The 26346-nt window shown below is 41.7% G+C and overlaps 1 protein-coding gene across 1 annotated transcript in view; it reads left to right on the forward strand.

Moving 5' to 3' along the window:
• The window catches only part of BRINP1 (BMP/retinoic acid inducible neural specific 1), a 181557-nt gene that overhangs the window by 38816 nt on the left and 116395 nt on the right, over window positions 1-26346 (forward strand). Inside the window, exon 2 of the mRNA XM_060013319.1 lies at window positions 16880-17147. Within this exon, the coding sequence (XP_059869302.1) occupies window positions 16930-17147 (218 nt within the window). The 5' untranslated portion in view covers window positions 16880-16929. The remainder of the gene's footprint in view (window positions 1-16879; window positions 17148-26346) is intronic.

Below are 26346 nucleotides of genomic sequence, written 5' to 3' on the forward strand. Positions count from 1 at the left end.
GGTATACCCTATTTTTGCCCTGTTACATTATATTTATTTATTTATTTTTAACCTCTTTATTGGAGTATAATTGCTTTACAATGGTGTGTTAGTTTGTGCTGTATAACAAAGTGAATCAACTATACATATACATATATCCCCATATCTCCTCCTTCTTGCGTCTCTCTCCCAGTCTCCCTATCCCACCCCTCTAGATGGCCACAAAGCACCCAGCTCATCTCCCTGTGTTATGCGGCTGCTTTCCACTGGATATCTATTTTAAATTTGGTAGTGTATATATGTCCATGCCACTCTCTCACTTCGTCCCAGCTTACCCTTCCCACTCACCGTGTCCTCAAGTCCATTCTCTACGTCTGTGTCTTTATTCCTGTCCTGACCCTAGCTTCTTCCGAACCTTTTTTTTTTTTTTTTGGATTCCATATATATGTGTTAGCATACGGTATTTGTTTTTCTCTTTCTGACTTACCTCACTCTGTATGGCAGACTCTAGGTCCATCCACCTCACTACAGATAACTCAATTTTGTTCCTATTTATGGCTGAGTAATATTCCATTGTATATATGTGCCACATATTCTTTATCCATTCATCTGTCGATGGACACTTAGGTTGCTTCCATGTCCTGGCTATTGTAAATAGAGCTGCAGTGAACATTGTGGTACATGACTGTTTTTGAATTATGGTTTTCTCAGGGTATATGCCCAGTAATGGGATTGCTGGGTCGTATGGTAGTTCTATTTATAGTTTTTTAAGTAACCTCCATACTGTTCTCCATATTGGCTGTATCAATTTGTATTCACATCAACAGTGCAGGTGGGTTCCCTTTTCTCCACACCCTCTCCAACATTTATTGTTTGTAGATTTTTTGATGATGACCATGCTGACTGGTGTGAGATGATACCTCATTGTAGTTTTGATTTGCATTTCTCTAATGATTAGTGATGTTGAGCATCCTTTCATGTGTTTGTTGGCAATCTGGATATCTTCTTTGGAGAAATGTCTACTTAGGCCTTCTGCCCATTTTTGGATTGGGTTGTTTATTTTTTCGATATTGAGCTGCATGAGCTGCTAGTAAATTTTCGAGATTAATCCTTTGTCAGTTGATTCATTTGCAAGTATTTTCTCCCATTCTGAGGGTTGTCTTTTAGTCTTGTTTATGGTTTCCTGTGCTGTGCAAAAGCTTTTAAGTTTCATTAGGTCCCATTTGTTTATTTTTGTATTTATTTCCATTTCTGTAGAAGGTGGGTCAAAAAGGATCTTGCTGTGATTTATGTCATAGAGTATTCTGCCTATGTTTTCCTCTAAGTTTTATAGTATCTGGCCTTACATTTAGGTCTTTAATCCATTTTGAGTTTATTTTTGTATATGGTATTAGGGAGTGTTCTAATTTCATTCTTTCACACGTAGCTGTCCAGTTTTCCCAGCACCACTTATTGAAGAGGCCGTCTTTTCTCCATTGTATATTCTTGCCTCCTTTATCAAAAATAAGGTGACCATATGTGCGTGGGTTTATCTCTGGGCTTTCTATCCTGTTCCATTGATCTATATTTCTGATTTTGTGCCAGTACCACACTGTCTTAATTACTGTAGCTTTGTAGTATAGTCTGAAGTCAGGGAGCCTGATTCCTCCAGCTCCGTTTTTCGTTCTCAAGATTGCTTTGACTATTCGGGGTCTTTTATGTTTCCATACAAATTGTGAAATTTTTTGTTCTAGTTCTGTGAAAAATGCCAGTGGTAGTTTGGTAGGGATTGCATTGAATCTGTAGATTGCTTTGGGTAGTATAGTCATTTTCACAATGTTGATTCTTGAAATCCAAGAACATGGTATATCTCTCCATCTGTTTGTATCATCTTTAATTTCTTTCATCAGTGTCTTATAGTTTTCTGCATGCAGGTCTTTTGTCTCCTTAGGTAGGTTTATTCCTAGGTATTTTATTCTTTTTGTTGCAATGGTAAATGGGTGTGTTTCCTTAATTTTACTTTCAGATTTTTCATCATTAGTGTTTAGGAATGCAAGAGATTTCTGTGCATTAATTTTGTATCCTGCTACTTTACCAGTTTCATTGATTAGCTGTAGTAGTTTTCTGGTAGCGTCTTTAGGATTCTCTATGTATAGTATCATGTCATCTGCAAACAGTGACAGCTTTACTTCTTCTTTTCCAATTTGGATTCCTTTTATTTCTTTTTCTTCTTTAATTGCTGTGGCTAAAACTTCCAAAACTGCATTGAATAAGGGTGGTGAGAGTGGGCAACCTTGTCTTGTTCCTGATCTTAGAGGAAATGGTTTCAGTTTTTCACCATTGCGAATGATGTTGGCTGTGTGTTTGTCATATCTAGCCTTTATTATATTGAGGTAAGTTCCCTCTATGCGTACTGTCTGGAGAGTTTTTATCATAAATGGGTGTTGAATTTTGTCAAAAGCTTTTTCTGCATCTATTGAGATGACCATATGGATTTTCTCCTTCAGTTTGTTAATATAGTTTATCACATTGATTGATTTGCGTATATTGAAGAATCCTTGCATTCCTGGGATAAACCCCACTTGATCATGGTGTATGGTCTTTTAACGTGCTGTTAGAGTCTGTTTGCTAGTGTTTTGTTGAGGATTTTTGCATCTGTGTTCGTCAGTGATACTGACCTGTAGTTTTCTTTCTTTGTGACATCTTTGTCTGGTTTTGGTGGCCTCATAGAATGAGTTTGGGAGTGTTCCTCCCTCTGCTGTATTTTGGAAGAGTTTGAGAAGGATAGGTGTTAGCTCTTCTCTAAATGATAGAATTCATCTGTGAAACCATCTGGTCCTGGGCTTTCGTTTGTTGGAAGATTTTTAATCACAGTCTCAATTTCAGTGCTTATGATTGGTCTGTTTATATTTTCTATTTGTTCCTGGTTCAGTCTCAGTAGTTTGTGCTTTTCTAAGAATTTGTCCATTTCTTCCAGGTTGTCCATTTTATCAGCATATAGTTGCTTGTAGTAGTCTCTCGTGATCCTTTGTATTTCTGCAGTGTTAGTTGTTATTTCTCTTTTTTCATTTCTAATTCTATTGATTTGAGTCTTCTCTCTTCGTTTCTTGATGAGTCTGGCTAATGGTTTATCAATTTTGTTTATCTTCTCAAAGAACCAGCTTTTAGTTTTATTGATCTTTGCTATCATTTCCTTCATTTCTTTTTCTTTTATTTCTGATCTGGTCTTTATGATTTCTTTCCTTCTGCTAACTTTGGGGTTTCTTTGTTCTTCTTTCTCTAATTGTTTTAGGTGTAAGGTTAGGTTGTTTATTTGAGATGTTTCTTATTTCTTGAGGTAGGATTGTATTGCTGTAAACTTCCCTCTTAGAACTGCTTTTGCTGCATCCTGTAGATTTTGGGTCGTCGTGTTTTCATTGTCATTTGTTTCTAGGTGTTTTTTGATTTCCTCTTTGATTTCTTCAGTGATCACTTGGTTACTTAGTAGTGTATTGTTTAGCCCCCATGTGTTTGTATTTTTTACAGATATTTTGCTGTAATTGATATTTCATCTCATAACGTTGTGGTCTGAAAAGATACTTGATACGATTTCACTTTTCTTAAATTTACCAAGGCTTGATTTGTGACTCAAGATATGATCTATCCTGGAGAATGTTCTATGAGTACTTGAGAAGAAAGTGTATTCTGTTGTTTTTGTATGGAATGTTCTATAAGTATCAGTTCCATCTTGTTTAATGTATCATTTAAAGCTTGTGTTTCCTTATTTATTTTCATTTTGGATGATCTGTCCATTGGTGAAAGTGGAGTGTTAAAGTCCCCTACTGTGATTGTGTTACTCTCGATTTCCCCTTTTATGGCTGTTAGCGTTTGCCTTATGTACTGAGGTGCTCCTGTGTTGGGTGCATAAGTATTTACAATTGTTATATCTTCTTCTTGGATTGATCCTTATGTAGTGTCCTTCTGTGTCTCTTGTAATAGTCTTTATTTTAAAGTCTGTTTTGTCTGATATGAGAATTGCTACTCCAGCTTTCTTTTGATTTCCATTTGCATGGAATATTTTTTTCCATCCCCTCACTTTTGGTCTGGTTATGTCTTAGGTCTGAAATGGGTCTCTTGTAGACAGCTATAAGGGTCTTGTTTTTGTATCCATTCAGCCAGTCTATGTCTTTTGGTTGGAGCATTTAATCCATTTCCATTTAAGGTAGTTATTGATATGTGTATTCCTATCACCATTTTATTAATTGTTTTGGGTTTGTTATTATAGGTCTTTTCCTTCTCTTGTGTTTCCTGCCTAGAGAAGTTCCTTTAGCATTTGTTGTAAAGCTGGTTTGGTGGTGCTAAATTCTCTTAGCTATTGATTGTCTGTGAAGGTTTTAATTTCTCCATCGAATCTGAATGAGATCCTTGCTGGGTAGAGTCATCTTGGTTTTAGTTTTTTACTTTCATCACTTTAAATATGTCCTGCCACTCCCCTCTGGCTTGCAGAGTTTCTGCTAAAAGATCAGCTGTTAACCTTACGGGGATTCCCTTGTATGTTAATGTTGCTTTTCCCTTGCTGCTTTTAATATTATTTCGTTGTATTTAATTTTTGATAGTTTGATCTAGTGTCTTGGTGTGTTTCCTCTTGGATTTATCCTGTATGGAACTCTCTGCACTTCCTCGACTTGATTGACTCTTTCCTTTCCCATATAAGGGAAGTTTTCAACTATAACCTCTTCAAATATTTTCTTAGTCCCTTTCTTTTTCTCTTCTTCTTCTGGGACCCCTATAATTCGAATGTGGGTGTGTTTAATGTTGTCCCAGGGGTCTCTGAGACTGTCCTCAATTCTTTTCATTCTGTTTTCTTTATTCTGCTCTGTGGTAGTTATTTCCACTATTTTATCTTCCAGGTCACTCATCCGTTCTTCTGCCTCAGTTATTCTGCTATTGATTCCTTCTAGAGGATTTTTAGTTTCATTTGTTGTGTTGTTCATGATTGTTTGTTTGCTCTTTAGTTCTTCTAGGTCCTTGTTAAACGTTTCTTGTATTTTCTCCATTCTGTTTCCAAGATTTTGGATCATCTTTACTATCTTTCCTCTGAATTCTTTTTCAGGTAGACTGCCTATTTCCTCTTCATTTGTTTGGTCTGATGGGTTTTTACCTTGACTCTTCATCTGCTGTGTGTTTTCTGTCTTCTGATTTTGCTTCACTTACTGTGTTTTGGGTCTCCTTTTCGCAGGCTGCAGGTTCATAGTTCCCGTTGTTTTTGGTGTCTGCTCCCAGTGGCTAAGATTGGTTCCGTGGGTTGTGTATGCTTCCTGGTGTAGGGGACTGGTGCCTGTGTTCTGGTGGATGAGGCTGGATCTTGTCTCTCTGGGGGGCAGGACCGCATCTGGTGGTATATTTTGGGGTGCCTGTGATCTTATTATGATTTTAGGCAGCCTCTCTGCTAATGGGTGGGGTTTTGTTCCTGTCTTTCTAATTGTTTGGCATAGAGTGTCCAGCAGTGTACCTTGCTGGTCGTTGAGTGGAGCTGGGTCTTAGTGTTGAGATGGAGATCTCTGGGAGAGCTTTCACCGTTTGATATTACGTGGAGCTGGGAGGTCTCTGGTGGTGTCCTGAACTTGGCTCTCCCACCTCAGAGGCACAGGCCTGACACCCGGCTGGAGCACCAAGACCCTTCAGCCACATGGCCAGGTTCGTGGGGAGTTTCTTGTCTTTCAGGAAGTCTGAGGTCTTCTGCCAGCGTTCAGTAGGTGTTCTGTAGGAGTTGTTCCACATTTAGATGTATTTCTGTTGTATTTGTGGGGAGGAAGGTGATCTTCACATCTTACTCCTTTGCCATCTTGAAGGTCTCCCCCCAAAGGTGTTTCATGTGCTGCCAACTCTCTGGTTCCACCCATTATGTTTAATTTGTCCATTTTTGTGCCCACCTCCTACTCTGGGCTGTGAGAGCTAATTAAAATAGTAAGGACTCAACAAATATTTCTTGGATTTTTCCAAACTGGCAAAGAAAAGACATTCTAAAATGTTAATTTCACTTTCCTTTTTGAAATATCTCCTGCAGAGACTGTTGACGATTTTGAAGGAACACTTAAAAGGCAGCTTCACTGAATTTAGATCTTCACATTTCCAAATATTTCATTTGCCTCCAAATGAAATATTTATGAAGAAAAAGACGCTATATGTAACTTATATTATTAATTATGAAAAAAATGGTATTAAGGATCCCCCAAAATCACAAAACTAAGTATTCCACATATTTCCATTTTCTTTCAGATTGTCGTGGCCTTCCTTAGATTCAGCATTCCAGAAGTTTTATGCCTCAGTTTGACTTGTCAGCCATTCTCTTTATTAATATACTTACAGTTAATTTGTGGTTGTTCATGATTTTGTCAAAACAGGAAAACTACAACCAAGGATGATGTGGGTCTTTAGCTTTGTATATTAAAGCACTGAGTCATAGAACTTAGGACTGGCTAAGTTTGAAGTTCAGTTGTGCCATTTTAAATAATTTGACATTGCAAGAATAACTAGATATTTTAAGAAGAGTCTCCATTTTATCATCTGCAAAATAGAAATAATGTTATCTGTCTCAAAGGATAGTTCTGTGGATTTAATGCCAAGGAGCATATGAAACAGTCTAGCACATTATCTATCATATAGTAGGTGCAGGATAGTCATCCACTCACTCTTACTCAGGCATTTAAATATAATGTAAATTATGAATAACCCATTGTAAAGGTGGGCACTGGGAATGGGCATTGTAAGAACAGAATGCGCAGAGGTAGTAAAGTATGATGATTTGTAGTGTATTCAGTCAGTGCACTTGGGGAGAGAATCTAGAGAACAGGGTGACTTGAGGGTGGGAGGTGGAAAAGTTAAGTAGAAAAGCTTAGTATACAGAGGATCCAGCTCATGAACACTGAATGCAAGACTAAGAGGCAAGGTGATCAGTAAGGAATTGTTAGATCTGTCTAACTAGGGGAGTGTCATAGTCATATCTGTATCTAGAAAGATCACTCTGGCAACTAGAGTGGTGTTTAGGATGGAGGTGGCAGAGATATTGATACATGAAACAGGAAGACCAGCAGGAAGATGACTGTGATAGTCCAAGTCAGAGCGCTATTTTTGAATGGCAGATAGCAAGAGAGAATGGATTTCTGAAGCAAAGGATATAAGGGGAGGGAGGAGAAGTAAAGGACCACCCTGAGGTTTACAGGGAAGACAGGAGAAGGATAAAGTTGTCAAGAGAAGTGGATGAATATGAAAACAAAGGGAATTGACAGGATGTGGAGATGGTGGTGATGGTGGTCTTGGTGGTGGAGATGGTTGAATAGGGTAGAGGAGGAATTTGGGAAAAGTCTCAGGCTTATCACAGGCATGATTTGGGAGACTGTGTGATTCACCTGAATGTGGACCATGAGAAGAGGAAATTTGAGAGAGTGATGATGGCTTTCATTTGGGATACTTTGATTTTGAAAAGCCTATGGGATTTCCTAGAGAAATTGATTATGTGGTTGAAAATAATAATATAAACTATGCACGTTATAATGAACACTCAGTCCAGTGGTTCTAGGCATGTTTTTAACCACACACATATACCCAGTAAAAATTTTTGACTACATACCTCCCTATTAATGTATGTACCTGAATTATTTATGCATGTTACCTTCACTAGCTAATATCACAGCTCCTCAGTGCTCAATGTTCCCTTAGAGCAAGGATCAGCATTAATAATTGTATATGTAAATCCATATTTTAATTAGTCCTCTTGATCATCTCAGATTGTTTTGGCCAAATCTTTTGGGGTTTTTTCAGTGATAATTTTAATTTGTCAATGACTTTTTAAAAATTGAAGTATAGGTAATTTACAATGTTGTATTAGTTCCGAGTGTACAGTAAAGTGATTCAGTTATACGTATATATATTCACATATATATATTCTTTTTCAGATTTTTTTCCATTATAGGTTATTACAAGATATTGAGTGTAGTTTCCTGTGCTATACAGCAGGTCCTTGCTGTTTACCTCTTTTATGTATAGTAGTGTGTATATGTTAATCCCATACTCCTAATTTACCCCTCCACCATGCTGCTATCCCCTGTGGTAACCATAAGTTTGTTTTCTGTGTCTGTGAGGTTATTTCTGTTTTGTAAGTAAGTTCATTTGTGTCATTTTTTTAGATTCCACGTATAAGTGATATCATATGATATGTATCTTTCTCCTTCTGATTTACTTAATACGATAATCTCTGTGTCCATCCATGTTACTGCAAATGGCATTATTTCATTCTTTTTTCTGGCTGAGTAATATTCCATTATATATATATATATGTATATATATGTGTGTGTGTGTGTGTGTGTGTCAATATATACATATATACACATATATGTGTGTGTATATACAGTGTGTGTATATATATATATATACACACACATACCACATCTTCTTTATCCATTCATCTGTCAATGGACATTTGGGTTGTGTCCATGCCTTAGCTATCGTAAATAGTGCTACTGTGAACATTGGGATGCATGTATCTTTTCAAATGAGAGTTTTCTGGACAATTCTTGAAAAATATGATTTGATCCTTATTGTTTGGGTTTGGCATTGTGATGTGGCTGGTCCTCTACCGTTTTCTTGCTCACGTTGGGTTGAATTATTATCATTAACGTCATCCACAGATTCTTTTTAAGCCACTTACTTATTTTGTGAGAGTTGGTTTAGTTTTTAAGCCACTTACTTATTTTGTGAGAGTTGGTTTAGTTAAAATCAGATAACATAATTGTAAACTGCATATCACTAGGCATAGATAAATGCCAGGGCATCACAAGACACTGAAAGTGAAGGGAAGATGGAGCCCAGCTTCTTCATGCTGTAGGGCTCGCATTCTTCATTCTAGTATCATTGGTGACTTGTGACTGTCTGATATTTGGGCTGACACTGAATGTAGATAATAAACACGTGACTAGAAGTTCTGGTATTTTTTCCTGCTCCTGTGCCCTGATTAGTAAATACTAGTTGGAGTTCATTGAACTTTTACATTGAGCTGGACACTGAGTTAAGCATTTTAATACGTGAAATCTTTTCTTTGACCAAATAGGATTCAGAGTAAGATCAGGAAATAAACAAAGACAAATAAAAAAACGTAATTCTTCTCTCACTCTGTTTAAACTTACTTTTATCGCGTTTCCTCTGGCATTTGGATGAAAGTTAAGGCAAGTCCATGATTTTTCCAAATTATGTTCAACAATTTTCTATTCACCTCTGCTTATCACATATAATCTCAGTTCAGTAGTTAAAGTTTCCAGTTCAGTGTGTTACAAAGTAAATCAAATTTCATTTAAAGTGGAAACTTAACTTTCCTCCAGTTTCTCCTGTCTTTTCCCAATGATTTTGTCCTATCTCCTCCTCCTTGCTAACCTTCATCTTGATTTCTTCAAGGTGCGGGATTTGGTGAAGGGTGGAGAGATAGGAGGTAGCAAGAATCTTCCTTGACTAGTACTTTTTTGACAACTGTGCATCAGTTCTCTGTGGGCTTAGCAGGCGTTTAATTCCAACCTTTTTAACTTACAACATTTGGTGGGTATCTTTGGAGCTTTTGTTCTTCCCTGAGATCTCTCACTTGTGATTCTTTTGATGAAGGAAAATACACGTCTTTTCCACTGCTTTCTGACCACTCATTCCTTGGACCCTTGATCAATGTCAGGCCAATCCCACTTTCCCCTTACTGGTGTCACCTGAAAAAAAAAAATGCACAACCTAAAAGTTGAGCATCATGTTTCATTTGGTGGACAAAACTGAGGACTTGAGCATGGGACACAGCCCCTCAGAGAGCTCTGAGAGATTGCTCCAAAGAGGTAAGGGAGGAACCAGGTTGTATAAGAATTTTTGCCACAAAGAACAGGTGGTTGGAACTTCGAAAGAGTACTGATTACCAGAGAAAACCAGATACCTCAAGTTAATGAATTTGACTTGAGGTATCTCAAGGTGCAAGAGCCTGGGCTCATTGGAATCATTCCTTTGATATGCACCTTAGCTGTCTAAGGCCAGTATCCTGTGCTCTCCCATCCTGAGTCCGTCAGGGCGCACCTTCGGTTGAGGGGGCCGTAGTGGCTTGATGGCCACAACATCCTTTGTTTACTAACGTGGCAGGCAGCATTTTTCATTCACACTGGCGTGCCCTTTCCCTCCACTTTAGCTTTCTCTTGCATGTGGCCTACCTCCGATCCATGAGGGAAACATTCCTTTTACACAGGAGCTCAGCACTTACTTCCCAATTTGCAGCCTCTACTCCGCCGCCAGGTTTCAGCCCTCTGTAGAATTCCCTCTTTAGAATTCTTTTTTTAGATTTCTGCCGTGTGAGTCAGACACCAATCTGCCATATTCCTCCAAGCTTCTGGGACATTTATCATGTTCTTTGTGGGGTCTTGTTGAAGCTTGAGGTGCAGGGCTACTCCCCTGACTCTCCCCTGGAGCTGTGTGGGAGTGGGCAGGGGGATTCACAGCAGGCAGGCCGTTCTCCCTCAGACTCCATTGGAGATCCCGACATCTCACTCTGTTATCCTGTGGGTGAGAGGTTAAGAATCTCAAAAAGTGCCTTTTGGCTCCCTTTTTTATACGTCCTGTATAGTGGTCAGGCACCCCTCTTTAGAATATAATAACTATTGTCTTGGTTTTGGCTCAAAACTAGACTAAAATAATTGTATTTGAAGTCCTATTTTAATTCTTATCTGAACCCTAGGAGGTACTCATCCTCCTATTACTGCCTGAATTTTACAGATGAGGAAACTGAGGCAAAGGGGGTTATTAATGTGTTCAAGGTCACCCAGCTTTGTAGCTTTGTATCTCCTGGGAGGTGTCTTATCTGGAAGCCTGGATGAGCTTCTTAGGTTGACCCAGGCTAGGATGCAGGCACTGTGGGTGATCTCAGATTGGGTCATCAGCCTCAGGGCCCCAGGGATGGGGACAGAGCAAGCGTCCCCTTCCACTCTCTGGCCTGAATGTGAGCTACGGCCCAGCAGTCCCTGTAGGAAACTCCAGAGGGGGAGCTGGTGATACTGCTACTGGAAGGCCCTTCTCTCCTCTGTCTCCGGTGTGTGCTCCTCGGATGTAAGTAATTTACAGTGGCAAGAATTAGAGAATGTGCTCCGTGTGGGATGAACCCGTTCCCTTAATGACACTGCTGGCATGTATATATAGCATGGTTCAGCTGACGTGCTCTCCGTGCTTCAGCCCACGTCCGCAGCTCCACGCCAACCAGAGCCCCTCACAGCAGCCGGCCTGTGACTCACGGAAGGTCACAGTCAGGTCAAGGACGGTGCTCGGAAATAGAACCAGCCTCTCTTTCACAGGCTCTAAAACTCAGTGGCAGGATGTTCCCTTTATGAATGTTGGAAAAACAACAGTTCTAAAATGCATGGTGGTGGATATCCAGAGCTGTCCCTGCGATTTGGGGATGGAGAGACGTGGCCGTGAGCATGGGAGTTTTTATTTGAAATGTATTTACTGTTTGTTTGTTGATTTTGAAGGGAGGGGGCAAGTGCTCAATCAGTCATAGTGGGGAGTGAATTGGGTTCTCCAAATGTTAATAAAAGCAAGGAGAAGGAATCTAAAAAAACGATACAAAAGAACTTATATACAAAACAGAAATAGACCCACAGACATAGAAAACAAACTTATGCTTACCAAAGGGGAAGGGGGGTGGGATAATTAGGAGTTTCTGATTAACATATAACACTACTATATTTAAAATAGATAACCAGCAAGGACCTCCTGTATAGCACAGGGAACGGAACTACACTCAATATTTTGTAATAACCTATAAGGGAAAAGAATCTGAAAAAAATAGATATACATGTATGTGTAACTGGATCACTTTGCTGTACACCTGAAACTAACACAACATTGTAAATCAACTATACCTGAAAAACAAGATAAAAAACAAACAAAACAAAAGGAGATGGATGAGTGACCTTTCCAGGTGGTGTCACAGAGCAGAAAAGGTTCGTTTGAGCTCTGTCTTACCCAGTGAAAATAGAATACCATCCATATGCGTAATTTTAAAGTTTTAGCAGCCACATTAAAACAATTAAAAGGAAACAGGTGAAACGAATTTTAATAACATATTGTATTTACTCCAGTACATCCAAAATAGTACTATTTCGACATGTAGCCAACATAAAATATCCGTGAGATATTTTACAGCCGGTTCCTCTAAGTGTCTGAGATCCGGTGGGTGTGTATTTCATACTCACAGCACATCTCGATTTGGACGAGCCGTATTTCAAGTGCTCAGTAGCCACACGTGGTCAGTGGCTCCCAGCGTGGACAGCACAGCCTCCAGTTCTAACTCTGCCATTTGCCAGCTCTGTGATGGTGGGCCAGTTACTTATCCTTTCCGGACCTTAGTGTCCCCTCCCCCCACATGTAAATGGGGACCATACCCTCTCCGTATTGCAACAAGGTCACATGTGTAAAGCAGCACATAGTAAGTGCTCAGTTAATGGATTGGTGATTCCCTCCTCCAACTGACCTGCATCGCAACTAAACTGTAAGGTCCCTGCAGGAGACTGAAATACAACTTGGCCTCTGACTGTATCGAAATGCAAACCTTTGCTGACCCTCTCTTTCCTCTCCTTCCACTGACATTTCTTTTTCCCCGAAGCTCTGCATCGCTCACTCCTTCACTTTCTTCAGGTCGCCTCTCAAAGGTGACTTCATCAGAGCAGCTTTTCCTCAACACCTTGTATGTAAAGCAGCAGCCTCACTCTCAATCCTGTCTTATCTGCTTTGGTTCTCTTTAGAGCACTGCTCACCGTCACACGTACATTTACTGCTCATTTGTTTACTTCTCCCAGTCCAACAGAAAAGAAGCCCTGCTCACTGTTTAATTTCCAGCTAAACCTGTTAATGGATGAATGAATGAATTTATTGAACATCTACAGTGCTTTGCCCTTGGTGGGTAGCATGGAAATGAAATATACAGTCCTTGCTTGAGGGATTCAGAGGGAGATACAGGTGCTTGAAGGCCCTACCTGGGTCCTAAAATCTCACTCAAGCCTCTGCCACCTGGGTGCTACTCTGGGCACACACGCCATCACTCTGCCCTCTCCCACCCCCAAGGCTTGTTGTATGGCACTTGCTCTGCTCAAATTCCCTTTTGCTCATCTCTGCTCACCAAAAGCTTGCATGCTATGAAGGCCCCGCTCAAACACCACCTCTTGTAAGGATCCTTTCCAGGTCTCTTGGCCAGAAACATTATCTCTGGCCTCTATTCTTCCACGGGACATTTTTCTTTGCTTATAGTATTTATGACAGCCTATTTCATACTAGAATTCCTCAGGCCTCGGTGTGACTCCTCCACAATATTTTGAATCTCTGGAGGGCAGGATCTAATTTCAGCTGGGTGGGGTGAGGGTGGGGATGTAGTGGAAACTATACCCGTAATGAGATATACACAGGTTAGATTCTTGAATACTTAGGACCTGCAAGCTTGGGAAAGTTATTTAACGTCTTCAAGTTCCAACGTGCTCATCTGTTAAATGGGAGAGCTGTACCCACCTCGGGGAAGAAACCTTTGTTAACATCTAGTCTGAATTGGATGCTTTGGCTACTGCCAAGAGAACAGACATTTTTCGATCCAAGTACACAATAGGTGCTCCATACATGTCAGTCATGGGACCCTTATATTAACCCAAGTCTCCCGTACAGTTGGTGCGAATTTGGGCCTTTTTACAGAATGGGAATCACTGTGTCTGTCGTGATATGACAATATTTAGGTAACATACATACTAATCCTTGCTCTTGCCCAACAAAATGTCCAGTTCTATTCAAATGCACCTCATAGAAACTTGCATGTTCATTTTTAGTGTTCTGTGGATTATTGTGATTTTCTGAGCCAAGAGAGATGTATTCAGACTTCTTCTGTGAAGCAGTCATGTGTACTTGCTGAGATGTAGATTGTATCGTAGACCCCAACTGCAAAAGAGGTTCAGACACAGCTACTGACCTGTCTTGGCCCACTGCCCAGCCAAGACAACGTGGCAGCATGAAAACCAGGAGCTGGAAGACAGGAGTCTAGCCCAGTCAGCCACTCAGGTCCTGATCTTGTAAGAAGGAGTTGGATTAGAGCAGGATTTAACTTTTGCTCCACTGACATTTTAGGTCCAATAGTCTTTGTCACGGGGGGAGGGGCCATCCCGTGCACTGTAGGATGTGCGGCAACATCCCTGGCCTCTACCCACTAGATGCCAGTAGCATCCCCTCCGTTGGGACAAGCAAAGATGTCCCTTAGGTGGCAAAATGGCTGCCAGAATGAAAGCACTGGGTTCCATCTTTCAAATTTCAGCAAATTCTAGGGCTCGGGGCTGAGGTCTTACCCTCCGACGTGCAGACACACACACACATACGCTGATGTTCCATGTCTAGCCTTGTTTCACTTTTGAAAGCTGCAGTGTTCCGAATCCTGTTTCCTTGTGAACAGTCTAACAGCCAGGCATTCTCTCCCAGGCTCCCACCCCGCACCCACTTACAGCAGAAGCCACGCAGAAGGGCTGGATGGGTGACACGCTGTGATTTCAGTGTGCTGTAGCTCCCCGCCAGGATCTCTGAACAATCGCCTCCACCCCCTGCTTGCCGCTCAGGTGGGCTCTGGCAGACGGTTTTGGCAGCTGGAGCTGTTACAGTTCTGCACTCCACATGTACGTCTTTGTTGTAGGCTCTGAACAAAACCTGAGGCCACAGCTTCTGCCAGCCCACTCCTCTGCTCACATGCCTTTTTCCTTTGCCCCCGACAGCTGGGGCCTGCAGTGCCAAGTAGATTTTTGTAGCTACTCATAATAAAATGGTGCAGTCGGACCACGGAGAGAAATCGCCAATTGGGTCGGAAATTCACATCTCTTTTTTTTTTTTTTTTTTTTTTTTTTGCGGTACTCGGGCCTCTCTCACTGATGTGGCCTCTCCCCCTGTTGTGGCCTCTCCCTTTGTGGAGCACAGGCTCCGGATGCGCAGGCTCAGCGGCCATGGCTCACGGGCCCAGCCGCTCCACGGCATGTGGGATCTTCCCAGACTGGGGCACGAACCCGTGTCCCCTGCATCGGCAGGCGGACTCTCAACCACTGCACCACCAGGGAAGCCCTCTCTTTTTTTGATTTTGTCTCTTTCTTAGCTTGACTTTCTTCCCATTTTCAGCTGGAAGAGTAGACAAGTAAGGGATCATATTTCTTCATGTTTCTATGTGGTTTTCCACTTGACAAATTGGTTTTGTCCTCGCCATGTTTTTAAATGTTAGACATAAAAATCTGAGATCTAGATAGAGGCCACGACTGTCCAGTCACACAGCCAGCAGTATATAGAAAGTCTTTTAAAGATTCTTGCCAGTTAAAGACTCACAGTCCCGTGAGCAAAATGGACACAAACAAATAAGTACAATAAAAGATAGTAAGTACTAACATACAGTTATATAAAGGAGCAATGAGAGCTGAAAGAAAGGAACAACTAACAATTTTTGAGAGGAATAGAAAAAGGAAATGACCTTTGAGGACCTGACCTCAACTGGCTACTGAAAGATAAATGGGATTTGGTGGGGCAGTGGGGACTGTAGGAGCAAAGACGCTCCCAGCAGGGACTGTGTGGACATCATCACCATCAAGATTTATCATTACCTGTATCCTCATCATCACTGATGCCATTTATTGAGCACTTCCTAAAAATGTCAGGTGCTTCATGGGACACTTGACATAAATGGTGTCATTTCATTCTCATGCTAGTTCTGGGTGTAGGTGCTATTGTTAACTACATTTTACAGACAAGGAAACTGAGGCCCAGAAAGTGAAATCACTTGCCTGAAATAATACAGTTTATAATTGATGGAGCCTGCATTCCCAGCTACCTTTCAGTGTAGAGTAGGATAAGCTCTTCTAGACTAAGTGGGGTGGTGGACACAGCACAGTGTTAAACTAGCAAGTAGAATGATGTTGTGATGATAAAAACAAAACTTGTAAATTTTCCAAGGAGCCCCTACTTAAGCTCTCCCTTAGTCTTAAGCATTTCTCCAACATGGCACCCCTGTGCTGTGCTACCACCGAAAGAAGAGGCGGGCAAGACCCCACTAGTTCCTTGGCTTTTAGTTCCCCTTCTGAGTACGAGAGGACCTCGAGGCTCAGAGTCACTGATGGGTGGATCCTCTAGTTACATTTCCTTGGGGTGAAGGAGACAGTCCACTAAGCGTTGTAGAAGTGCGTTCGAATGAACTCCATAAACTCTCCATCTGTAAGGTATTCAACCCGGATAGCCGTGATCATGATGCATCCCAAGACTTTTTGTACTCACCTGATGATGCAAAAGCAAAGCCTGTGTTCAGTTGGTGCATGTCTGTGGGAGAGGAGGAGAGAAAGGGATTCTCATTCACCGAGTCCCTGCTGTGAGATTCAGGTTGTTTGTGAAGATAGCGGATGGGATGGATACTGGAGTTCTATCTCCAAGTTCCTTCCTGGCTGTAGGAGACTCTGTTTCTGCATTCATTCATTTCACTCTTTCAACACTTAAGCCTTGAATACCTATGATGTGCCAGGTGCTAAGATACAGGCGCTTAAGCCCGTCCTCTGTTTTACGGATGAGGAAACTGCATCCCTGAGAGATTCAGCAGTTTGTACGTGTTCATGCGTGTTCACAGAACATGTGAACAACAAAGCAGGAATGCAAGCCCAGATGTCCATAGATGCCACGCTCTTAACCAGAAACTGCACTGATTTTTGTAAACCCTGACACACTCTACTGATGTAAAGGATTATGATGATGTGTTAAGAGCATTTAAAAAATTTTTCCTTTGTCTCTCTCTCTCTCTCTTCCTTTTATTTTACTTCACCCTCCCCCCTTTCCTCTCTCCCTCTTTTGTTTCCTCTTTCTTTCTCTCTCTTTTTTATTCTCTTCTTCATAGGACTCCACAGAATGGAGCAAGAATGAGAGGAAAAAGGCCGGCAGAAAAGCATGAACTGGAGGTTTGTTGAGCTCCTCTACTTCCTGTTTGTATGGGGCCGTATCTCAGTGCAGCCCTCCCACCAGGAACCAGCTGGGACAGACCAACATGTCTCCAAGGAATTTGATTGGCTTATTTCAGACAGGGGGCCTTTCCACCACTCCAGGAGCTACCTATCCTTTGTGGAAAGACACCGTCAAGGATTTACAACCAGATATAAAATATACAGGTAAGAGCTAGGCCAAGCTTGCCTTTGCTTTTCATTCACTGAGTGCTTTTGGGGGGCCACACATTGGCATGGGCCTTGCTGTATGGAGGAGTGTCTGAGCCAAGTCTGTTATGCACTTTTTCATTATTAATTTATCTATTTATTCATTTATCCATCTATTTAATTTATTACATTGTGCAAGAGATTAGCAATGGTGAGTGAGAATAGCTAGTATTTTTTGAGTACTTACTACTGTGTGCTGGGCATGGTGCGTAGTACTTTGTACACTATCTCATTAAACCTTACAGTAACATCAGAGATAGCATCTATTTGTTTTCTCCACTTTATAGAAGGGGTAACTTGGGCTTCTGCTAGGTGAGATAACTTGTCCAAAGTCACACAGTCTGTGAGTGGTGGGACTGGGATTCAAGCCCTGGTTTATCTGCATGCATAGTCACAGACAGTGTTTTTAGTCAGTTCCATCAGGTGTAGGCTGTATTGTTTTGCAGATGCTATTAATAGAGCAAATATCCTACCCAGACATAGTCACACATTTGGAAACAAGTAGGGACTCTCAGTGAATACCTCTTTCTTGAGCAAGTCCGAACTGGTCTTTGGCCTTTGGGAATCCTACTCATCCCAAAAGGACTTAGCCCCAGATTCTTCCTCTTTGAGAGTCTAAGAAACCATCTTGGACTCTCCCCACTCTACTTGATCACCTCTCTTTGATATTTCCACAGCTCTCTACACTTACACCTCTTTAGTTGTCAACCATTTGGAGAAATACCATTCTTGTATTTCTCTTTCACCTTACTGGAAACTCTGTGAGGCCAGGACTTATATATAATTCATTTCTGGATCCCCAGAGTGATTTTTGTTCTGCCTTGTATCATAAGAACACGAAAAATGTGGACTTAAGTAAATTGGAGAATGCAAAAAACTCTCTAGAGCTCTCTCTAAGACAGCTTAAGCTTCGTCTTAAGGTCAAGGAACAATTCTGGGCCAACTGAAATAGGAGACTAGGAAGCATGGTGGAGGAAACAATCCTAACCTGCAGCTGGGAAGCCATGAATTCAGGTCTTACGTCTTCTGTGTATTTGACAGGAAAATGGGCATATCTCCTTTGCACACTGTGTGACATTGTGGACCTAGGGATGGATGATTCATGAATTTGCTACCAGCTGCAGATGCCTGTGATTCTGTGCTGAATAGTCAAATCCAAGTTTGAAAGTTGGCCCTCATACAAAAGAAAGTTTGCATCTGCTTCTGTGTTCATATTTCACCTATGCTCTTCCTGGGATTCCACTGCTAAAACAAAAGTTTGCAGTCATCCAACAAGCTGATTTGTAAGATCCTTTCTAGCTCTAAAATTAAATAGAAGATTTAACCAAGGTCACATGATTAATTAAATGATGGAGTTTAATCCAGAAGTCAGGCCCCTGGTCATCTAGTTACTCCTTCCTTCCTTTATTTAATCCTCAAATAATTATTAAGCGCCAGCTAGAGGCCCAGCACTGTGTTTAAGGCAGATGACACGATGGCGAGTAAAACAAACATGGTCCTTGCTCTCATAGCAGTACATTAATTAAACACACACAAACACACACACACACACACACACATACACGGTATAAGTGCTACAAGAGAGAAAGTGCAGGATAGGCATAATTGGAAGATCATAAACATTGATTTGGGACCTATTGTGTGAAAGATTAGGTGTGGCTCCTGTTGTAATCTTCACCTGGACACACATGCAAATAGGTACCCGGAGATGGGTGTGCTCATCTAGGCCAGGTTCAGACCAGAGCAACAGCCAACACGGATGTGCTCTCCAGGGCTGTTGTCCATTGACGTTTTCTCTTCACTACTTCGTTGAAACGCTAAAGCATGTCCACAGGTGATTCGAAGTGTGTCTTCCTGTGTGCTAACATGGACATAGCACATTAGAAACTTGACATTTGCATCATGAAAGAAAGGCTTTACTACCAGCATGCGCCATATTGTCTGAGGCTACAGAGCCAGCCTTTCTGAAATGTCCTAGACCTCAAGCTTCGGCCAGTGCCCCCAACCCTAGAATCCAGGCTAGAGCCCAGGGTGATCTGGGAGCTTCAGAAACTGGGAAGAAGTCTGCTCTCCTCACTTAAGTGGGTTAAGGCCATCTCTGTCCTCATTCATATGCAGGCAGAGGCTGGCTTCAGCTCATAGAGTCGTGGTGGGGAGTTTGTGCCACTGGCAATGATGAGAACCTTTCAAATTAAATCCCAGCAGAAGTCCTCTCTCCTGTTGCTTCACATGCTGAGCAATAAACTGTGCACAAACAGTAGTCTGGGTGCACGAGGTTCGTGCTCTGTCACTCCTAAGTCTGAGCTGATGTGTGGAGGCTCGGGGAGTTTTCTGAACTTGAATCTGCCTGGGTACAGGGACAGCATCCTTGATCCTGGAGGCAGAGAACCAGGATCCTGGCTCAGTCCGCTCACCTCCCCGCTGTGTGATTTAGGCCAAGTAGTGGGACTTCTCTAAGCTCCTGTTTTCTCATCTGCGGAAGGGGAATGTTCGCTAAGATGGTCTCCAAGGTCCTTCCCTTCTCTGAAAGTCTGTGATTCCATGAAATATTGTCATTTGGAAATACAGCATGGGATATCGGAGAGGACTCTGGACTTCGAGTCTGCAGACTCAGGTGGTGTTTATTTTGGGCTGCTTACTAGCTTCCTCATCCTGGGCAAATATATTCATGCATCATTCACTCAAGCGTGCATCCAGTGCTTTAGAATTTAACACCAATCATGTACTGTAAGCCGTGCTATGATTCGGTAATATAGAGATGACCAAAAGAAAACAACAAAGCTCGCACACACACACACACACACACACACACACACCCACCCACAACCTGCAAGGTCCATCCCCTCTTTCACCAAGCTCAGAGGTGGGGTGGAAGATGGAGGGAAAAAAGAGTGAATAAGCAAACAATTATCATTCCACAGAGAGGTATGAATAAGTAACCACTCAGATACTCAATATTCTCTTCTCTAGAAAGGGACAGTGATGTCTGTCCCACCTACAAGGTCAAATGAGATTAACTTGGTGTGAGATGCTTTGCAAATTTAAATTTTCTTATCTCTGGAAAATTTTTTTCATTAAGGTTCGAAATCATCATTCTAATAGAATCATTTAGTTTCAATTTCTGGTAAGCCCATACGTATATTAGTCGTTAAATAGTCTGTGAGGGAGATACTAGTATTGTCCATATTACGAATGAGAAAACTCGGGCATCAAGAGGTGAAGGAGATTGTCCACATCACACATCTGGGATGTGGCAGAGCTAGGAATAAAAGCAGGCCTCTGAGATTCCACAACGTGAGCCCTTAACTCTATGTTGTCATAACCCTCTCTTAGTTCTTAGTTACCTAGTGTATGACCAAATACCCAGAGACTTCCACTGACCACGGACAAGTTGCAACCTCTCTGTGACTTAGTTTCCTCATCTGTAAAATGGACATAATATTAAATGCCTTGTGTAACTGTGGCAAGAAATAGTTTAGCTGTCAATCATGGAGAGCTTGGAATTTTGCAGGAGCCGTTCCCTCCTTGACCTCAGACAGCTGATGGTATTGCTAGAAATGATTTCTTTTCTTCTCGTGGTATTTTAAAAGTCAGTTTGGTCCAAAGGGTGTTTCCTGTGTTCCCGCTGCCTTTTTGTGTTTTATTTTTCTGTTTCTCTTTTCCTGACTTTGAGATCATCAGTAGTTGCCGTAAATTTGGCAGTTATTTCAGAGGTAGATTTAAAAGGAGGATTGTGGTACCCTTTGTTAAGCTTTGGTTTTGGAGAGTCAGGGCGGGGGGCGGGGGGCGGGCACTGATAATGGTGGTCACTGTGCCACAAGACATGGTTTCATATTGAGTGGTTTTCCCTACAGGTTTCAGAGCAAGTGGTTTGTGGCTTATGGTACACCTTCCTTTGAGCCTTAAATAAGTACCTAAAAGTTGAATGTAAATCAAATCTTGGTAAACCATGTCTGATTGCCTAACCATCTTGCACATTTATCAGAGTTGCATAAATCTTTGTTCTAATCCACCATCTTGATGGTTCCTTCGTGTGTTTCACAAAAATATCTTTTGTAGGTTTTGTGGCAAAGATACTTCACTAAATGAATGGGGCTGGGGCTGGGTGGATGATTCTGCTGAGATGAATGAGATGTGACCCTTGTCCAAAAGTCATTCAGGAGTATATATTGGAAATGCTGGAGAGGGTGTGGAGAAAAGGGACCCCTCTTGCACTGTTGGGGCGAATGTAAATTGATACAGCCACTATGGAGAACAGTATCGAGTTTCCTTAAAAAACTAAAAACAGAACTAACATATGACTCAGCAGTCCCACTACTGGGCATATACCCTGAGAAAACCGTAATTCAAAAAGAGTCATGTACCAAAATGTTCATTGCAGCACTATTTATAATAGCCAGGACATGGAAGCAACCTAAGTGTCCACTGACAGATGAATGGATAAAGAAGATGTGGCACATATGTACAATGGAATATTACTCAGCCATAAAAAGAAACGAAATTGAGTTATTTGTAGGGAGGTGGATGGACCTAGAGTCTGTCATACAGAGTGAAGTAAGTCAGAAAGAGAAAAACAAATACCGTATGCTAACACGTATATATGGAATTCAAAAAAAAAAGGGTCTGAAGAACCTAGGGGCAGGACAGGAATAAAGACACAGACGTAGAGAATGGACTGAGGATACGGGGAGGGGGAAAGGTAAGCTGTGACAAAGTGAGAGAGTGGCATGGTCATATATACACTACCAAATGTAAAATAGATAGCTAGTGGGAAGCAGCCGCATAGCACAGGGAGATCAGCTCAGTGCTTTGTGACCACCTACAGGGGTGGGATAGGGAGGGTGAGAGGGAGACGCAAGAGGGAGGGGATATGGGGACATATGTATATGTATAACTGATTCACTTTGTTATACAGCCGCAACGAACACAACAATGTAAAGCAGTTATACTCCAATAAAGATGTTAAACATAGATTAATTAATTTTTTAAAAAAAATGTATATTGGGTGCTTAGGTTTGTCAGATGCTGTGCACTGGGGAATTGATGATATATAAGGTGGACAGGTCCCTGCTTCGAGGAGCTTACAGACTTGGGTGGTGAGGGTGAAGTCCACCATTCAGGATGCTGTGGTTGAACTTGAAAGGAGACCCCCCCCCAAACCTCTGGCTTCCAGATAGAAGCTTGATATCACATGGTGCAAGGGTTGTATTTCTATTAGTGTGGCTCAAATTAGTCTAAATCAGCATTTCTTAAAGTATCTCACATGGAGCTGGAGTTCAGTGCGATGTTAAAAGGCATTTCTAGAAAAAAAAATCCCATAGTCAAATAAATAATAATAAAAACAGTAATAAGGATAAGTCAGTTGCTAACGTTGAAAGATTACCAAGCGTCTAGCATGGACACACAGTGTCTAAATTACTGCAACAGATTTTGGTCCTTATAATAATCCTGTGCTTAGGTATTGTTATCATCCCCATTTACATAGCTTGCCCAAGGAAAGAGCTACTTCATGGTAGAGTAGACTGTATCACAAACGAGCAGATTCCAGAGTCTGCATGTGTAACCATGCTATATTGCCTCCCAAATGACATATATTTGTTTGGAAAACCAAGCAAAGTTATACAGGCTTCCTTACCGCAGGGCTTTTCAAGGTCTTTCCTAGACTGTTTAACAATGTTTAAGCAAACCTCTTTGACCCTACCACCTCTTTTTCTCAGAGAGGTCAGAATTCGGATGAGCAGGCTTCAGGAGGCACTGGCTCTACCTGGCTTTGGCAGCTTGAGTGTTGCTTCTTTGGATGCCAGCCTGTGTCAAAGTGATCTGAAAAGACACCGCTTCCACTTGGGGAGCTGGCCCCTGGCTGAGGAAGCCACCCTACCTGTTGGGATTTTGCTTGGAACACTTTGATCTAAATCTACTTCCTGGTTTATAATTCAAAGAAATGGAATTAACAGCTTCAGTTTTCTGTCACCAGTAATAACCTTATCTTTTTTTCCTCCTCCTTCTCATTTCTTAAATTTCTGCACTACTATTTCTTATTCCTAAATTTGGCATTTCGCCCTGTGGGTGTGGGGATGAAAACTTCAACAGAGGCCAGAGCCATAGTTACAGAGGAAGGTGAAACCTTGGTTTAATATGCAAAGAAGTGGCTGCACGTCAGAATCACCTGCAAAGCTTTTAAACAATTCCGATGCCTGGGTCCTTCCTCAGATATTTGGATTTGTAGTTGGTCTAGGATAGACATGAGAACCACCAACCTAGGGGTGATTTTGCTTCCTAATGGGACATTTAGAAATGTCAGGGGGGCATTTTTGGTTGTCACAGTCGGTTGTGGGGAGGCGGTTTGCTCCTGGCATCTGGTGGATAGAAGCCAGGGATCAGGGATACAGCTGAACACCCTACAATGCAGAGACAGCCCTCTGCAGCAAGGAATTATCTGGCTCACAGTGCCAGTAGCATAGAGGTTGAGCACCTTTGCTCTAAAGCAAGGATTTTAGGAAAAAAGGAAAAGGGATGGTTGGGAAGGATATTAGAAAAAATGGTTTTAGAGTTTGGTCCTCATGAGTTTGAGTTGGAATGAAGTATAGGTGCCAGTGCAGTGTCTGGGTTCCCAAAACAATCTGGCTGCAGGACCAAAGGGGAAGGGATTTTCCATCTTTTCAGACATGCCCTCAGATCAGGGTGGCAGCTGATGCGTTAAGGAAGGTGAATTGATTTTTGCTTCCTGCTGCAGAGAAGTAGCACTTAAGGGAAACTAGTTTTCTACCCCAGAAATAACCAGCCTCTGTTCCTCCAGGAGTTCTGGGAGATTTGGTGAGTTTCTCATCTGACTATAGTATTCTATAGGAGGTAAGATGTTTAGGCACCCACTGTTAGGTTCAGATACACATGGCCTGAGTCATAAAAAACCAGCTTGGGCAAAGTGCATTAAGGGATACTTTTTTTTTTTCTTTAAGTGGGCTCAAAAGAAGATGAGACTGGGACGGTGTCCCACGTTTGTCATTGTCAGTTTCAGCCACATAGAGGTTGGCATCACTGGTGAGAATCAATACCCTGTGCCCTTGCCCCTACCTTATCCCTCATTCAATCCAAGTTTTGGATCAAGCTGTCCCTGAATAGAGAGGGATGGGGAGGGCTAGTCAGCAAACATCTCCCGGGCCACTTGATGTCAATTCAGAGATAATCTTCTGTGTTGATTATTTAAAATTGATCTTCCACTTCTAAGCCCAATAACTTTATTGCTACCAAATTGGTACCTTTGCAGTACTTTACCTCTTTGCTCCCATTCCATTACCAGACTGGCTTCTGTGAGCTGCTAAGCTTAGTTTGCTGCAATCTCTGCAGAGCAATTGTTCAGCTTCAGTCAGGAGCCATGTCTGAAAATGGACTGGCTTTTGCACACCTCCCTCCAAAGGGCAGACTGACACGGGGTCTTAAAACGGACATCATAAGATATGGTGATTGTTATGACTGGGGAAATCAGGAGGAGAATGAAGACAAGCCCTTGGAGCTTCAGACTCTACGCCCCAAATCTTGGCTGAGGAAGAAAGAAAGGGACCCGATCTGTGATCTGGAGCACGTACCACTCATTCATTCATTTGAAACATGTTTACTGATCTCCGAATTCCTACTGACCAGTCTCTACGACAGTTCCTTGGAGTTAGGGAGAGGAAAGACTGGATCCCTGACCTCAAGGAATTCAAAGTGTCTTGGGGAAAACCGACTGATGGGCAGATAACCACAGTGCCATAGGCTCAGTTCCCTGATTGATCAATACGCTGGGTGCTGTGTTTGTGGTGGGGATGGGAACTACCCTTGGCATTGGGATCATGAATGTGGGGCACGATGGGGGGAAAAGACAAATCTAGGGAGGCATCCTAGAGGGAGGGGTATTTGACTCAGTCTTCAAGGAGGATTAGGATTTTATGAGAAGGCAGTGGGGGGAAAAGCAGCCCAGATAAAGCGAGGTAGTGCCTGCAAAGGCAAAGAGGCAGAAGAAATCCTGGAACTCTGTGTGTGTGTGTGTGTGTGTGTGTGTGTGTGTGTGTGTGTGTATTTTGAGTAGTATAGTAGTCCCCTCTTAGCCAAGGTTTCATGTTCTGCGGTTTCAGTTACAATCAACTGCTGTCCAAAAATATTAAATGGAAAATTCCAGAAATAAACCACTCAAAAGTTTTAAATTGCACACCATTCTGAGTAGTGTGATGAAATCTTGTACTGTCCAGCTCCGCCCCTCCCAGGTCCCGAATCATCCCTTTGTCCAGTGTATCCCCTCCTGTTCATCAGTAGCCATCTCGGTTTTGGTTTTCAGATCAACTGTCTTGGGATCTCAATGCTTATGTTCAAGTAGCTCTTGTTTTACTTAGTAATAGCCCCAAAGTGCCAGAGTAGTGGTGCTGACAATTCAAATGGGCCATAGAGAAACGGTGAAGCGCTTCCTTTAAGTGAAAAGGTGAAAGCTCTCAACTTAATAAGGAAGGAAAAACACTTATATGCTGAGGTTGCTAAGCTCTATGGTAAGAATGAATCTTCTGTGAGATTGTGAAGAAGGAAACAAATTCATGCTAGCTTTGCTGTCACACCTCAGACTGCAAAAGTTATGGCCAAAGTGCATGATAAGGGCTTAGTTAAGGTGGAAAAGGCATTACATTTTTATCATAAGGTATTTATAGAGAAAGAAAGGTGAGGGGGAGAGACCACATTCACATAACTTTTACAATATATTGCTGTAATTGTTCTATTTTATTATTAGTTACTGTTGTTAAATTCTTACTATGCCTAATTTATGTATCAAACTTTATCAAAAGTATGTATATATAGGAAAAACATACGGTATACATAGTGTTCAGTACTATCCATGGTCTCAGGCATCCACTGGGCATCTTGGAATGTTTCCTCCACCAATGGGGTGGTCCTACTGTAGTGATGATAGGAAATAAGGCTGGATGGCAGCTTGGAGCCAACAGTGAAAGGAATTTAGGAAGGCAAATTGATTTCAAACAACCTTCAAACTCCAGTTAATTGTCAGGGTACAAGTACATTTCTCTTTAGAACAGTGGGGTTTTTTGTTTGTTTCATTTTTACATTTCTTGACCTCACTTATGCTAAGAAATACATTTCAGGACACTCAATAAGCCTAGAGATAAGAAGATATGTA

Source organism: Delphinus delphis, chromosome 6 (genome assembly GCF_949987515.2).
Source record: "Delphinus delphis chromosome 6, mDelDel1.2, whole genome shotgun sequence".
In the NCBI taxonomy this organism is placed as follows: domain Eukaryota; kingdom Metazoa; phylum Chordata; class Mammalia; order Artiodactyla; family Delphinidae; genus Delphinus; species Delphinus delphis.